Genomic DNA, 14,066 nt, shown 5'->3' with positions numbered 1-14,066 from the left:
ATTTTGTAGCAAAGTTTTATGTTTCATGTTTTATTATAATACGGTTTATAGCATTAATGTTGAGTCTTTTCAATAATTAAAAAATAATATAATATAGGTTTAGGAATCATTACATGAGAATAATGGCCTAAAGAGTTAAAAGGCACATGACACAGTCTGCCTGGTTTAAGGAACACTATTTACTCATCACATCTGTGTTACATCTGTACCAATGGATGATTCAGATTCTAGAAGAAAAAAAAAAAATCCAAAATGTTTAATTTGAAGCAGCATGTCCCCTATGAATAGTCATTTATGTGTTAATTAAGACAGTTTAAATTACTGATCTCATAATCTTCACACTTTGTCCACTGACTTGCTATGAAAAATCTTGCTATGAGATTTTGAAACCTCACACACACACTCGTACTCAAAGCAATACCAGCCACCATTATTTTGCAAGCATTTCCATATATTTCTGTAAGGACTATTTTGCTACAGGCCACGTTTTGGCATCGGCCCACTCCGCTCAGCTGTGTTGGTACAGAAGTGAAGCTGGTACAGAGGTGTATTCTCCAGGGCCCGCGCACACTCTTTTCTCTGACCCCATTTCTTCGTCCCACATAGCCACAGAGCCCAATATTTTACAAAACAACTATTTTCTTTGACTAAACTGGGGTTGTGAATAAATAGGGATAATTTACATAGACCTAGAAGATGGATGATAGGCTTAATTTGTAATGCTGTAATATTTAGACTGTGGGATGAAACGATGAGTGTACATTCCCTAACAATAAATCACTATAATATTCCTATAGGGACTTATAGTGTGTGTTACTGAATAGTGTGTTATAGTATATCTTTTTTAGATTTTTATCTCCTATAGTATCACTATAATATTCCTACAGGATATTGCATATTGTTGTTATAAATGTATAGTATCCTTGTAAAATGTATCATAGGATTACTATAGCTTTTTCGGGAGCGCTGATTTTGTCCAATGTTTTCATTGACTTAACCCGGGTTATGAATGAACCGGGCGGCCTGGCACGGGCCTGGATAATTGATGATGTAGGTTTAATGTGTCATGCTATAGTATAGAGGCCGTCAGATGGCTGGACGGCCCTGCTGTCAGTGTGGATATTCCGGGGTCGCTCTGACCAGATGATTTCAGCAGCAGAGTCCACTTCGCATTTTGAGCGACGCCCCCAAATTCCGTGCAGAGTGTTTGCAGACCCTCCGGGACGGAGAGGTGGAGGAGGAATCGGCAGCTCCGCCGTCCATATACACTACAATCACCACGCCAATAGTTCATGACTCCGTAATATCTTTGACAGGAGGCTTCGGGCGGATTTTATAAGGTAAGAGGGGACGATCTGCGGATACTTCCTGTCGATTTTCCCCGGTTTGTTTGTCGCCTTTTTCCTACGCGCAGAGACGTGTCGCAGCGACCACTCGGACTGTGGTCAGCTCGCCGTGGCGTCGGTCGAGCACCGTCTTCTTAGGTAACGTTAATTACGTGAAATGATCGATCGGGCCCCTCGTCGAGCCGCTAAAGCCTTTACACACTCGCTTCGTAATTGCATATATGTGCCGTGTTTAATCGCCGAAATAGTTTTTTAACAAATGTGGACAAGGAATGTAGCCTAGTCTTTTTTTATCCACAGCAACCGCATCGTTGCGCACCTCGCTGCTCGTCGTCGATACCAGACAAAAGACAACCTATTTTTTATGCTCCACAATCTATTCCGCCACCGGTATGCTTTTGTTTTGGCTGGCACACATAACACCAGTCGTCAAAATGTATTTGAAAAGCGCGCTCCACATTTGACCTGCGCATATGCGCATATCTTTGCATATTGTTGTCGCTCTGTTATTGATTGCATTGATATACCGTGAAATTCTTAAAGGGATACTGCCTCCTGTATGCGGAAATCATTGGCAAGGCATGCACTCTGTGATATGTGGCCCGGTCGTGTTTATTCAGCCAGTTATTTTTCAAAGCTTGTACACATATATCCTATATTTCTCTCCAAGCACACACACATTCTTTACACTGTGATTCCAGTCTCTGACCTCATGTTTGGTGCTTCTGGGAAATATCTCCCCGTCTCCTCTCCCCTGTTCCTCTCTTTCTGTTTTTCTCCCTCCAACATTTCTATTCTTAACCTTCCTCTCTTCATCCCCTATTCATTTCTAGCTCTCCAGGACTCTGAGGCTGCAGCAGAGAATGGGAATAGGGACACAGGCCAAGGCTTGCCATTTTGGCTGAAGTAACAGCAGGACGGTTGTCAACCCCACATCGGCTTCAATCCCCTTTTCCCTTACCTCTCCTCACCCGCACGCACACACACACACACACACACACACAAACACCCACGCACGCAGCCACAGCTATGTCCACCGCCATAGACATGGCGGGCCCTTCCTCCCCCGATCAGGCACACAGCAGCGCTAAAATCCCCAACGAGCCGCTGAGACCCAGCCTGAAGCGCTCCAGCCACCCCTACAGCCTCTCCCATTACATCTCCGCCCCCTCCCCGGCCATGGACGTCACGGGCCTGATCCAGCCCTCCCCGGCCCAGCAGCGGGCCGCCCAGCCCGGGCACAACAAGCCCCGCCGGGCCCCCTCCTGGCCCGACATGTGGGAGTCGCCCAGCGGGCTCCACCTGGCGCACGCCGCCGAGCTGCTGATGCGCGCCGGGCTGCTGGCTCTCACCCCTGCCACCACGGAGCAGGCCGGCCTGGGTCCGCAGAGCGGCCAGCCGGCCAAACGGGAGGCCGTGGAGGCCAAGGGGGAGAAGGGCGACGGGGAGGGAGGCGGCTCCGGGCCCGAGGAGGAGGAAGAGGACTCCCTAGGATGCGGGACGGAGTTCCAGCCCTTCCTGGGCGCCTGGTTCCCCTTCAGCCCCGCTCTGTTCCCCCTGGCGGGCTTCCAGATGGGGGGAGGCCGCTGGAGGAACACGGCCGCGGCCGGCGAGGGGATAGAGGGGCTGGTGGCCGAGGGCTACTCCCCCGGGTCGCTGGGCGGGGGCGGCGGAGGGAGGAGGAAGAGAAAGAGGTGCGGGGAGTGCGTGCCGTGCCGGCGTCAGAGGAACTGCGAACAGTGCAGCAGCTGCCGCAATCGCAAGAGGGGACACCAGATCTGTAAATACAGGAAGTGCGAGGAGCTGAAGAGGAAGCCGGGAGGCCCCGGGTTCGAGACCAGAGTCTCCGGGTTTGACCTAAGGGGCTCCGACTTTACTTTGGGCCTGGCGCAGGAGAGGAGCAACGGAGCCTTGGATGGATAGTAACGTATGTGATGGCAGCATTTGTTAGAGGATCCCGGTTGGATGATTGTTCAGGAGCTGCGGTGTCAAACGCACAGGACGCCATGTTAATATGCTTGGATTGTGGCATAAAGATCGTCAGATCTTGTGCTTTGAATTTGAGGAACTGCAGCTCTGTTTTGAGAATGTTCACACTCGCTCCCATCCTTTCTTTTGACAATCAGCGAATTGGAGAGGAGAGAAAGAAGGATACCAATGTGTGTCAATGCTTAGACGATGACAAAAAAAAAATGCTGTAAATATACTGTAAATATCTGGAAAACATTATGTCTTTTTTTACATCCCTTTCCAGTTTGGATGTATTGTGTTTCAGCATAAAAAAAAAGAGCCAAATGTTTTGTTTCTAATGGGGAGTTTTGATTCTGTTGTTCTGACGTCACCGCATCAGTAAGAGATGAATGAGTTCAGCATAGGCTAAATTATTTCATGTGCAACTCGTACTGTATAGCTCTGTTTGCCCTTTTGAAATAAAAGAAGAAATTGACCATGTGTATTTGTCTATAGGGTGCTTTTATAGTGGGTGTGTGTGTGTGGGGGGGGATCCATATTCCATGGGGGTGTATGGTGTGTGTGTTTGCATCTGTGTTCCTGCTCACGCACGTGCACATGTATGTGCACGTATACGTGTGTGTGTGTGTGTGTGTGTGTGTGTTTCTGAGCTTGTGTGGATTATGAGTCACCTAATGGTGTGGCTGAGAGCCTTATCGCAACCCCACAGACACATACACACAAGCACACCTACACACACTGCTTTGACAAGTCCGGTGCATGCAGCGCACACACACACACACACACACACACACACACACACAAGCCCCTAACCTAACATGCACACACACACAATCACAAATAGTCTTTCTTCTATTCACATACTGACGCAATTTCCCTTTTATTCACAAGCATATCATATGTAGGCACACACACACGCACACACACACACATGATAAGCCAGTGGGCGAATACAGAGCCAGCTGGACCGAGGCTACAGGGTGGGTTTTTGCTTGTTGCCGTAACGATGGCTGATGTGATAAGACCTTCTTCCTCGGCGCCACACTCCAGGGGACCGCAGGGAAGGCGTAACCATGGTAACGGCCGGCCCGAGGTGTCACGCTATAATTGGGCCACGGCTGCACTTCCTGTGCGCCTTCAGTCAGGGGGATCGCAGAGGGACTGTGTGTGTGTGTGTGTGTGTGTGCGCGTGCATCTGTGGGGGTGGGGGGGGGGTTGCGTGTTTGTGTGCATGTTTGTCAGGCAGGGAGAGAGAGAGAGAGAGGGAGAGAGCGAAAGAGAGAGAGAAAGCACAGCACGCCAGCCAACGCAGGACACTGCCAACTCATGGAGAAAAGCACTGAGCTCCAACATCATGCTATTACAGCGTTCCCACTGAATGAGAAACACACAGTCTTTTTGTTAAGTCCACAGTCTAGTATTTCTTCCTCTCCCCAGACAAAGGGGAATTTCAAATTCTTGGATCTGCGGCTTTTTTTTTTTTTTTTCTCTCTTCCCCCTTCGGTGCCTTTCTAGTGATTTGGAGCTTAATCCCCCCTCCCTTTTCCCGTCACGCATGCACACACACACTGACACACACACACACATGCGCACACACACACACACACACCGGAAATCTGTGTCACCCGCTGCCCAGCAGGTCCAGTGACTCCCTGAACGCCTGCAGTCTGGCTCCACTGGCCTGCAAGATGGCAGGAGGGGACGGAGAGAAGGGAGGAGGGGAGGGGAGGGGAGGGGATTGAACGGAGGACAGAGAGGAGGGGGAGGGTTGGAGGGGGGTGGAGAGGAGGAGGAGGAGGAGGGGTGGGGGGGGGTCGAAAGCAGATCCAGGGAGAGGGGGAGGGAGGGAGGGGGGCAAAGGGGGGGATGAGGGGGCGAGAGAGAGAGAGAGCGAGACGTGGTGAAGGACGGAGCGGGAGGGAGAAACGGGGAAGGTAGAGCGCAGGGGAGAGGAGGGTGAAAACAGGAGGTTGTGGGGTGGAGGGGGGGGGGTTGAAAGGGGGGGGTGAAAAGCAGGCCACAGAGAGAGTGAGAGAGTGAGAGAGAGAGAGAGAGAGAGAGAGGAACGGTGTGTGTGTATGTGTGTATAGGGAGGAAGACGGGGGAGACGGACAGCAGGGGATGAAGATAGCGTGGGCCAAACAAAGAGAGAGAGAGAGAGAGAGAGAGAGAGATGGAAGCGTGGGAGATCCGTGATGGAGGGAGATTGAAATGCAGCGAGACAGAGAGAGAGAGAAGGGAGGGAGGGAGGAAGGGAGGGAGGGGGTTAATGATGGATGCGTTGTCCGGACAGCCAGTGTGTGCTGTCACAGACCCCTGTGGAGGTACATATGTTAGCACCAGCCATCCAGCTCCCACTCTGGAGGAAGGAAAACTCAGCTGTGGCGAACTCGTCTTCACGCTGCAGTGGAAGCGACCTGCCAGCGCCAGGCAACCTGCGCCGGAGCTGGATCTGGATCTGGGGCTGGGGCTGGAGCTGGAGCTGGAGCTGGAGCTGGAGCTGGAGCTGCAGCTGGGCGGACCCGCAGTCACGAGCCAGACCTTTGAATTTTTGTCCACTGGAGACACAGTGTCTCATTGTGATTTTTTCCCCCATCGTCTGTCTCCCCAGCGTTAGAAAAATGTGTCTTTCTGCCTTCTCAGATCATTATCCATCTATTATCTATTCTTAGGAGTCTCACACATGGCATATAGATATATATGACCCCGTATAGAAACACGATGCTTTCCTATATCCTTGAAAAGAATCTCATCTACCCCTCAGGTTATATTTTCATGACACAGGAGTCAAAGGATCTTTGACCTTTGACCTTTAAAGCTGTTAAAGGCGGAGTCAGAATAGGCCTTCCTCTGTAAACAGCTTTATCTCTGCTTCTAGTTCGGTCTCGTGCTACCTGTGAAGATCAAGCAAAAAGACCATTAAATAGCGTTAAAGACCCCATGAAATGGCATCTTTACATCCTGGATTTGATGCGTTTCCTGTTGAAACAGGATGTTGGGGCGGGACATAATGCAGGGAGGGATCATTCAAAAGTCTAAACCAATGGGACATGAGTCAGGGAGAGAAAGGCAGGTTTATTTGATGGGAGGGGTGCAGAGGGGCGGGACTGTTCAAAAATCGGATGGTTTTATTGGTTAGAAATTTATATTTACGCCTACTAGTGCAGCATGATGTCACCATGAAACATACTGTGTTTTCCAGGAAGTAAAAGTAATGGGAGTTCACTTTAGAATGACATGTACAACAATTAAAGCAACATCCTTATCAGTGTTTCGAAGCAAGATGCACCCCACAGCTAAGTTGAAACAGTAAAATCAGGCCTAAAAGAAATTTGCACTCCTAAACATTTTTCTTCATTCTTCCAGTATCTTACCTCACTCACATTTTGATTGGCATCTCTGCTCCAGTCCACATGCTGCCTCTGTGTCTGAGGTAATGTGTATACAAAATCCTGTTAATCTTTAGCTCACTGGCAATTTCAAAAGCACAATGGCCGGTTCCAGGAAGTCACGGCAAATATGGCGATAAAGTCTATCTGTCTGCCCGCAATCATATTTCATCATGGCTTCTTTCTTTTTCTTTTTTTTTTTTTGCCACCTCATAATGTGTAATTGATTGCTGCCGTTGAAGCACTGGGCGAGTATTCACTAACACAATGTGCCCTCCCACTGTTTCATTTGCATGATTCCCACCCGCATTTCCTCTTTATCTGAGCAGCACATGACACGCTGAGCTCGGATGTCTGTTACATGAGGTCTTTAATGTTGATTTTTGAAGCATGGTCTATGTGTTTAGATCATATTTTTGGGGATGAAAGCATCATATTGAATTATTAATGAGTAAATGAATGATGTAGGCTAGAAGAATATCGTGGACTAACAGGGTGACGAGATCATTTGCCTCATAATCGTCCCAGAAGCCTATAAGAAGCAGTTGGAATGACAAAGCATATATTGATCCATAAAGTAGGCTATTGGGAAATGCCTTGAAATTGTATTTTTTGCTATTTAATATGTAGATCTTCTTACTTAATTTATAACACCCTTAGGAGAGGTTTTTAGTGGCATGGAGTTAATAGATGATTACTGATCTTTTTCCCCAGATAGCTGCTGATGATTCCAAGTGGCCCAAATATTTTCAATCACATCTTAGAGGATAATTAGTTTCTTATGTCAAGATTTTTTTGGTTTAATACAAACATTTAAGGATATAAAGTATATTTTGAATACAAATGTAGATGATAAAAGATGTCTAATTTGTACTAGGCTTTGTTCCTGGTAATCTTCAAAAAGAGGTAGTATTTATTAATCATTTTACATTGTACACTGCCTGCTTTATTACTTTGAAATGGTCAATCTTCACAAATACACTCAATAAGAAAATCTTTATTCAACTTAAATGTATGACCTTTTGCTTGGTGGTGTTTTTCCTCACCATTTCAATGCTCTAATTCGTCTTTATTCAATGTTTTAAATCGCAAAATATCTATTAGTGAATAGATCTACTAGAGATTAAAATGTAATACTTGACATATACTGTTATATTACTGTGTAATATGAGGCTTGGTTTGCTTGGTTCCTTGAACCCAAACTGTATTTTTTTTTAAGAAGCAGCCAAATAAAGGCAGCAATGAGTTAAACACTCAGTATTGAAGTTGGACAAACTCTTTTAGCCTATACAGGTTTGTATAAGGCAACTTGTGTAGTAAGTAATGTATGTTTGGTTTGGCAAATAGGCAACTCGTACTCTAAATTTCACGCTCACAACAGCAATAGCAAGGGCACTGTTAAGACTAATTACATATTAATTATCCAACCTTGAGGCAACTGATGAGAAAGCCACATTAGGACATTCAGTGACGTTCTATTCACAGCCTGTTACAGGTTACTGAGCCATAAACTTACTGTAGTAATGGGTTTGCCAGAATTGTGAAACTGTCTTATCTTCTGACTCATCGTCTATCTGTTCACATCGACTTCATTCATAAAGTGAGATAAGATACACTTTATTGTCCCATGGGAAAATGGTATCAGACACATGTAATCCTTGCTGTGAATCATATAATGACACATTGATGATATACGAGCTGTATACAACAATTTACAGTCATACATGTGTTTAAAGCCAACACATAGACAACACACTCCCTGTCTCCTGGCTTCACCTCCCAGGACAAAGGGGACACTTACACCTCCGCAGGTTGAAAGAAAAGACATTACAACCCAAATACCCCCCACTTTCTTATGGGACAAAGATGACTTGCCTCCTACAATGCTTTAGTGGGAAACCCAACACTGCTCTACTATATATAGCTGGGCTTTTCACACTGTGTGCATGACTGGCCGCGTCAAGTCACATGATTCAAGACATATGCGTGCACACACACACACACACACACACGCACACACAGAGGCAGGATCCTGAGGCTGAGGGTGTGGAGGTGGTGAGGGGAATGCAAGCGGCTTTATTAAGTTGGCTCTGACTCGGTGCTTCCCGTGACCCGACTCCCATTTTGCTCTGTCTCCCCCGACCGTCTCGCTTTCTGTCTTCAGTCTGCGCCGCACGCTAATCGGCTTTCTACGCTTTCCTTTTGATCTCGACTGGGTGGGGAGTGTGTGTGTGTGTGTGTGTGTGTGTGTGTGTGGAGGGGGGGTTGTTTCTGATACGCCTTGTTGAATAGATGCCTATGTTGATGGCGTAAACAACTGCTATCACCAACTTCTTCAAGTGTTCCTCTGTATCTCTGCCTCTGTCTCTCTGTCTTCCCCTATCATTCAGTGTCTCTCTCTCTCTCTCTCTCTCTCTCTCTCTCTCTCTCTCTCTCTCTTGGCCTTATGAGTCTCTGATGTCATGCACACACTGACAACATATGAACAGATACACAACTTTATTGAAATGCAAAGCCGGGATGTAAATCGAAGCATGAAATCTGTATTTTTACCACACCACACCAACAATAGACATACAAAATCAGGCAGTAGAATCCACAATACAAATGGAGGGAGAAACGCAACATAAAGCTCAAAGTGTCAGGATCTTAGGCAAGGAATCAGTGACCAAGTAAACGGAGCATGTGATCCAATAGTTAAGCAGTAACTACAGGTCAAACACTCCACTCCTCAGAAGATGGCGAGTGGTTACGTCACTCGTGATAAGACACACAGGCGGTTCTCTTCTTCTCTGATATATAATACCGCATTCTGACAGGAAATATTCATCATTTTCCTGCAGTGTCTCGCATGTGATGTCCATGGTCCACTCTGTGATTCACCGCAAATCTGTTAATCACAATTACACACTATTTATTCATTCACATCAACAAAAAATAACCACTACTGAGATAGAAAGCAGACCTTTTAAAGGGATAGTTCAAGTTTTAAAGGGCCTGTTGTGAGAGTCCGTTCAGTCTGTCCCCGAAAGCCCTTGCACCGGTGTGTTTGTTGTGGAGATACTGTGTGTGTCAGCAATGCTGCTGAAAGTCAATAAGGGTAAAATATTACTCTGAAAAGTCACACACACTACATTCCAAACTGTTTCTTCACTTTTGTCACCACAGAGTTCAGCAACACAGAAGGACCTGAATACGATTTTTACATTGTTTTCAGCCCCATTGGCTAACATTGACATCTCAATAATAAATCTTCTCATTTAATAAGCAATCCAGAGTCTGTCTCTCTGTCTGTCTGTCTGTCAGTCTCAAGCAACTGGACGAGCGCATTTGAACTCAGCGACATCAAAGCTGCTTGGTTCTATCATTCGGGCGGACCTCGGTTCAAAAGCTTTCCAGTCCTTCTCTCCCTCCGCCCCTCGGTCTGCCGGTCGCTCCTTGAAGTGAGGCCTAATGTCAGTTCACGCCTCAGGTTCAAGTGAGGCTCCCCCAATTTTCCACCTGGTCCTTGAATGCACCTGGTCCTGCAGCGTTTGCATCATGTTCTGTAGGTTCTGCTTCATTCGGGTCACAGTTTGGAGTCTCGGCTGGCTTGGATGGCACCCCGAGGCCTAGTGGAGCAAGGGGGTGCTTCTCGCCTGGAGGTGGGAGGGTTTGACGGGTAGAGGAGGCTTGGTGTAGGCGGATGTGGGCGCTCCGGTGGCGAATGTCTTCCTGAGCTGCGCCACGCGACCGCCGAATGCCGGCTGCTCCTCGATCAGAACCACTGAGCGGGAGAGAAGAGGGGCGTCAGTTCACAGCAAAGTCCCTTAAATCTAATATCATTTGCAGCCAAAAATCGACTAAATTTTTTGGGACAAAATGCAGCGATGACTGATGACTGACAAGATGATATTTGGTCAATGTGATTAGTGCTATTTCACCAACATGGACGTCAATTGAGTGTGTCAAGGTGTGACGTTCACCATACCTTAGCCTATGTGAGTTCTTGTAGTTTTTATCATTATACTGGAGAGCAAATATCAAGCAAAATCCCTGGAAATCTATTTTAAGCGATATCTACAAATGTATCAGGAGAGCATTTAGGACCAATATTCCTCTGAGTTTGATGAGCTACATCTACTAATTTATCACACTGACCAAATGATAATAATATCTTGTCAGTTATCAGTTCTACTTTATCCCACAAATTTAGTCGATACAAGCATGTTTGGAGGTTTTTCTAGCAAATTGAATCAGATGCAAGTACTTTGCCACAGCTTAGGGCTTTTCTGGGGATTTCTGAGGATTTTCGCTTTTTCTTTCCTCTCTATTATAACAACAAGCCTAAATCTGGACTCACTTAGGCCAAGGTACAGCGAATGCCACACCTCACCATACCCAATTACCACCCATGGGATGGAGACGTGTGTCAGTACATGATTATCACAGACTGATACAGACATTTGCAACACAAAAGCACATGTAGTTACAGCACGTCTCTTCCAGCCTCCTTCCTCCTCTCTCGTTTTCTCACCTCTGTCCTGTGGGCGGGTCATCTCCGCGTCTGACAGCTGGGCCGTGAGTGGCAGCTGGTTGCCATGGCTACTGAGATGAGGCCTGTAGAGAGGAGCCCAGTCGCTGAGGTTGTCCACGCTGCCGCCTGATTCGCTGTCGCTGTCCTCGGCGGGGTCCTTCAGGTCGTACTCGCCGCTGCACGAATCCGTCTCCTCCTCCTCCTCCTCCTGGGCGGAAAAGGGACACGATGTGATGGTGAGCAGAGCGGGGGTTCCCTCTCTCTCTCTCTCTCGCTCTCTCTCTCTCTCTCTAATACACATACTAATTCAATAACTGGCCAGCTTACCCTCTCACCTTTAAAGCCACACACAAACACACTTACTTACATCTGTGAGGGGCAGCTGTATGTCTTCTTCAAAGCTGAGCTGCTGGGCCTCTCTTTCTGGCAGCAGGTCCACTGTCTGGATGCCATTCATATTCTCACTCTGGAGTCTGGAAGACAAAGACCTGCATATTTAGACCAGGATATAAAAGTCATTCCAACCTTTAAAGCAATCCTCCAGTTAGTCATCTGGCAAATTGCCTCTATATTGCTAGTGCTGGTACGTGCTAAAGCTCTTGTATGTGTTTTAGTCAATGGTGAAACCTAGCAAACGTGCACTGTAAAACATAATGCACCAAATACTGGAAAAAGAGATGAAACTGCTACCAATCTCCTCATAGCTGGCTCCAAGAGCTTAGTTGCCAAAAAGTTGGTGAATTCCTTTGACATGTGTTTAAGCAGGTGTCTCTTGCAGTATTGCTCAAATTGAAATGTATGCTAAACCTTCAAAATTCAATTTAACAAATCTGTTAAATGTACCAAGGGCTTCATTAAAGGTGGCAACCTCCTGGTGTGACGTTGTTATGCTTCCCACAGTGCAAAGCAAAGTCCAAATGTCAGTGCTGCTAGTTGGCTGGAGGCAGCCTCATTTAAGCACTGGGTCCACCACTAAGGTAAAGCAAACCCCTGTACGGAAAATCCTTTTATGTTATTTTAAAGCTGGAATTAGTAAGAATTAATAAGGTTCGCCTATTTATTCAAGAAATGGGCTAATTAATCTTTGAAACAGTTCGGCTGGGCCTGCATGGGGTGCATCATGGGAAGGGTTTGCACGTTCAGGGCAATGTTGCTTCCTTCAAGTGATGTCGGAAATATTAAAATCACAAGTAGAGCCACATGAACGACCCAAGAAAGAAGTAAACATGACATGACAGGAAAGTTAGAATTTTCTTTGATTTCTGTGATGTTTAGTAGGCAGATAGCATAGAAACGGGGTCAATGGGGTCACGGTCTTACATGTTATTGTTTTGCACTCTTATGTGAATAAGTCATATTGTTAGATGCTTCTTCACTCTTTCGATAAATTTTAGTTAATTATTTTTGCTATTATTGCTCATTATTTTAATAAATTAATTAAAACATCACTTGCACTCCTGGTTCATTCTGCTGCTGCAGCACAAAGTCCAAATACCAAAAAACCTACTTTTGTTACAGGGTCCATTTTGTTATTATTTCTGGCCAAAAGCACTTGAATGTACCAACAAGTCACGTTTAAGGACGTCTGAGCTGTGTGGAAACAGGAGTTTACGAGGAGCCCTTGAAAGCAGCATAGAATGTAAAGTGTAAAATGCTTTTTGTCTGTACCTGTTGTTGATCAGGCTCTTGAGCAGCTTGGAGGACCTGAACTCGTCCATCTCCCCTATCACGCTGACGCTCACGTCTCCGTCCCGGCCCGGCAGCCAGCTCACATGCTTACTGGAAGCTGGAGGGGAAAAAAACAGAAAAGCAGAAAAACAAAATATTTGAGGTTACAAGAGATATCATTTGATCTCAGAGTGCCAGCAACTGATTCTCATTTAGTTCTTTTCTGATCAAAGGAGCCGGCTCATAAATTGTTATTCTGGCTTTTATCCAGAAGGTGGTGCTGTCCTATAAGTGTACGGCATGTAGAGAGAGCTGCAGCCTGACACAGTGATTGACAATGAGCTCGCTCTCTCTCTCTCTCTCTCTCTCTCTCTCTCTCTCTGTCTCCCCCTTCTGCTCTATATTTGTCTCTCTTTCTGTCGCTCAGTCAGTTGAATTACATTCATCGGGCTTCACTGCCAAGAATTAGACATACACACTATTGCCAAAGCATCCAAAAACAATGGGAATTCATGCCAAAAGGGGGAAAATAAATAAATACCGGTAAATATCAGTCCTACTTAAATATGTATGTATGCATGTCTCCCCTATCTCTTTCCTGTCAGTGAGCAGGCAGAGCTACATGAAACTGACCAGGGTCAAGTCACCAACTCCCTCTGCAGTTTGAATGGAAAACGGCCTGGAATATAGGATATCTCTATTATTCTCACTAATTTCATGCAATTTCTGCTATATGAATAGATACGGGAGCGGATAGAAACATCCACTTCCGGAACTGATCGCCTTGAAAATGAATTGACCTAAACTGTGCCGCCTACACACAACAAAGTCAACTTTGTCTCTGTTCCAGTTTTGTGGGAGTGACGTGTGTTTGCACGCTGTCATACAGTAACAAGGGCACACTGTGTAGGATGCACATTTTTCACATTTATTTTAAGCGCGGATGTCACAGGAATGTTCCAACCTCAGTGTGACGTCTGCTGTCAAAACGACCATAAGTCTCCATCTGTGTGTGGGACATGCCTTTATGTTCACAATCACAGCCATTCCAGTGAAATCACATGTGCTGTAATGTGATAACAAGACGTTTCCATTATCATTATATTACTGCTGATGATGTTTGTATCCACGCCCACAAATGAACCAGAAATGTGGCACATCATTAACGTAATGGAA

The 14,066-nt window shown here is 46.1% G+C and overlaps 2 protein-coding genes across 4 annotated transcripts in view; one reads left to right on the top strand and one right to left on the bottom strand.

The window, feature by feature from the left end:
- Window positions 1-1,208: 1,208 nt before the first annotated feature.
- On the top strand, window positions 1,209-3,790 carry cxxc5b (CXXC finger protein 5b). Of its 2 annotated transcripts, none has more exons than XM_071927206.2 (2): window positions 1,209-1,340; window positions 2,180-3,790. In XM_071927206.2, exon 2 carries the CDS (start codon window positions 2,376-2,378, stop codon window positions 3,267-3,269), a length of 894 nt encoding a protein of 297 aa, XP_071783307.1. In that variant the 5' UTR covers window positions 1,209-1,340; window positions 2,180-2,375; the 3' UTR covers window positions 3,270-3,790. The 2 variants fall into 2 exon arrangements, with proteins under 2 accessions (XP_071783307.1, XP_078145326.1); XM_078289200.1 differs by lacking the exon at window positions 1,209-1,340 and adding an exon at window positions 1,460-1,484.
- A 5,398-nt stretch (window positions 3,791-9,188) lies between these two features.
- Window positions 9,189-14,066, bottom strand: part of LOC139933146 (uncharacterized) — a 10,422-nt gene continuing 5,544 nt past the window's right edge. The window contains exons 3-6 of one of the 2 annotated variants that reach the window (XM_078289116.1): window positions 12,891-13,008; window positions 11,590-11,695; window positions 11,223-11,430; window positions 9,189-10,472 (exon numbers count right to left, since the gene is read on the bottom strand). In XM_078289116.1, coding sequence (XP_078145242.1) covers window positions 10,318-10,472; window positions 11,223-11,430; window positions 11,590-11,695; window positions 12,891-13,008 — 587 coding nt within the window. In that variant the 3' untranslated portion in view covers window positions 9,189-10,317. The remainder of the gene's footprint in view (window positions 10,473-11,222; window positions 11,431-11,589; window positions 11,696-12,890; window positions 13,009-14,066) is intronic. The other variant, XM_071927187.2, reaches the window with a different exon arrangement.

This window comes from Centroberyx gerrardi, chromosome 16 (assembly GCF_048128805.1).
Source record: "Centroberyx gerrardi isolate f3 chromosome 16, fCenGer3.hap1.cur.20231027, whole genome shotgun sequence".
Taxonomy (NCBI): domain Eukaryota; kingdom Metazoa; phylum Chordata; class Actinopteri; order Beryciformes; family Berycidae; genus Centroberyx; species Centroberyx gerrardi.
Note: the sequence above shows the minus strand (reverse complement) of the source record. Positions and strands in the feature narration are given on the sequence as shown.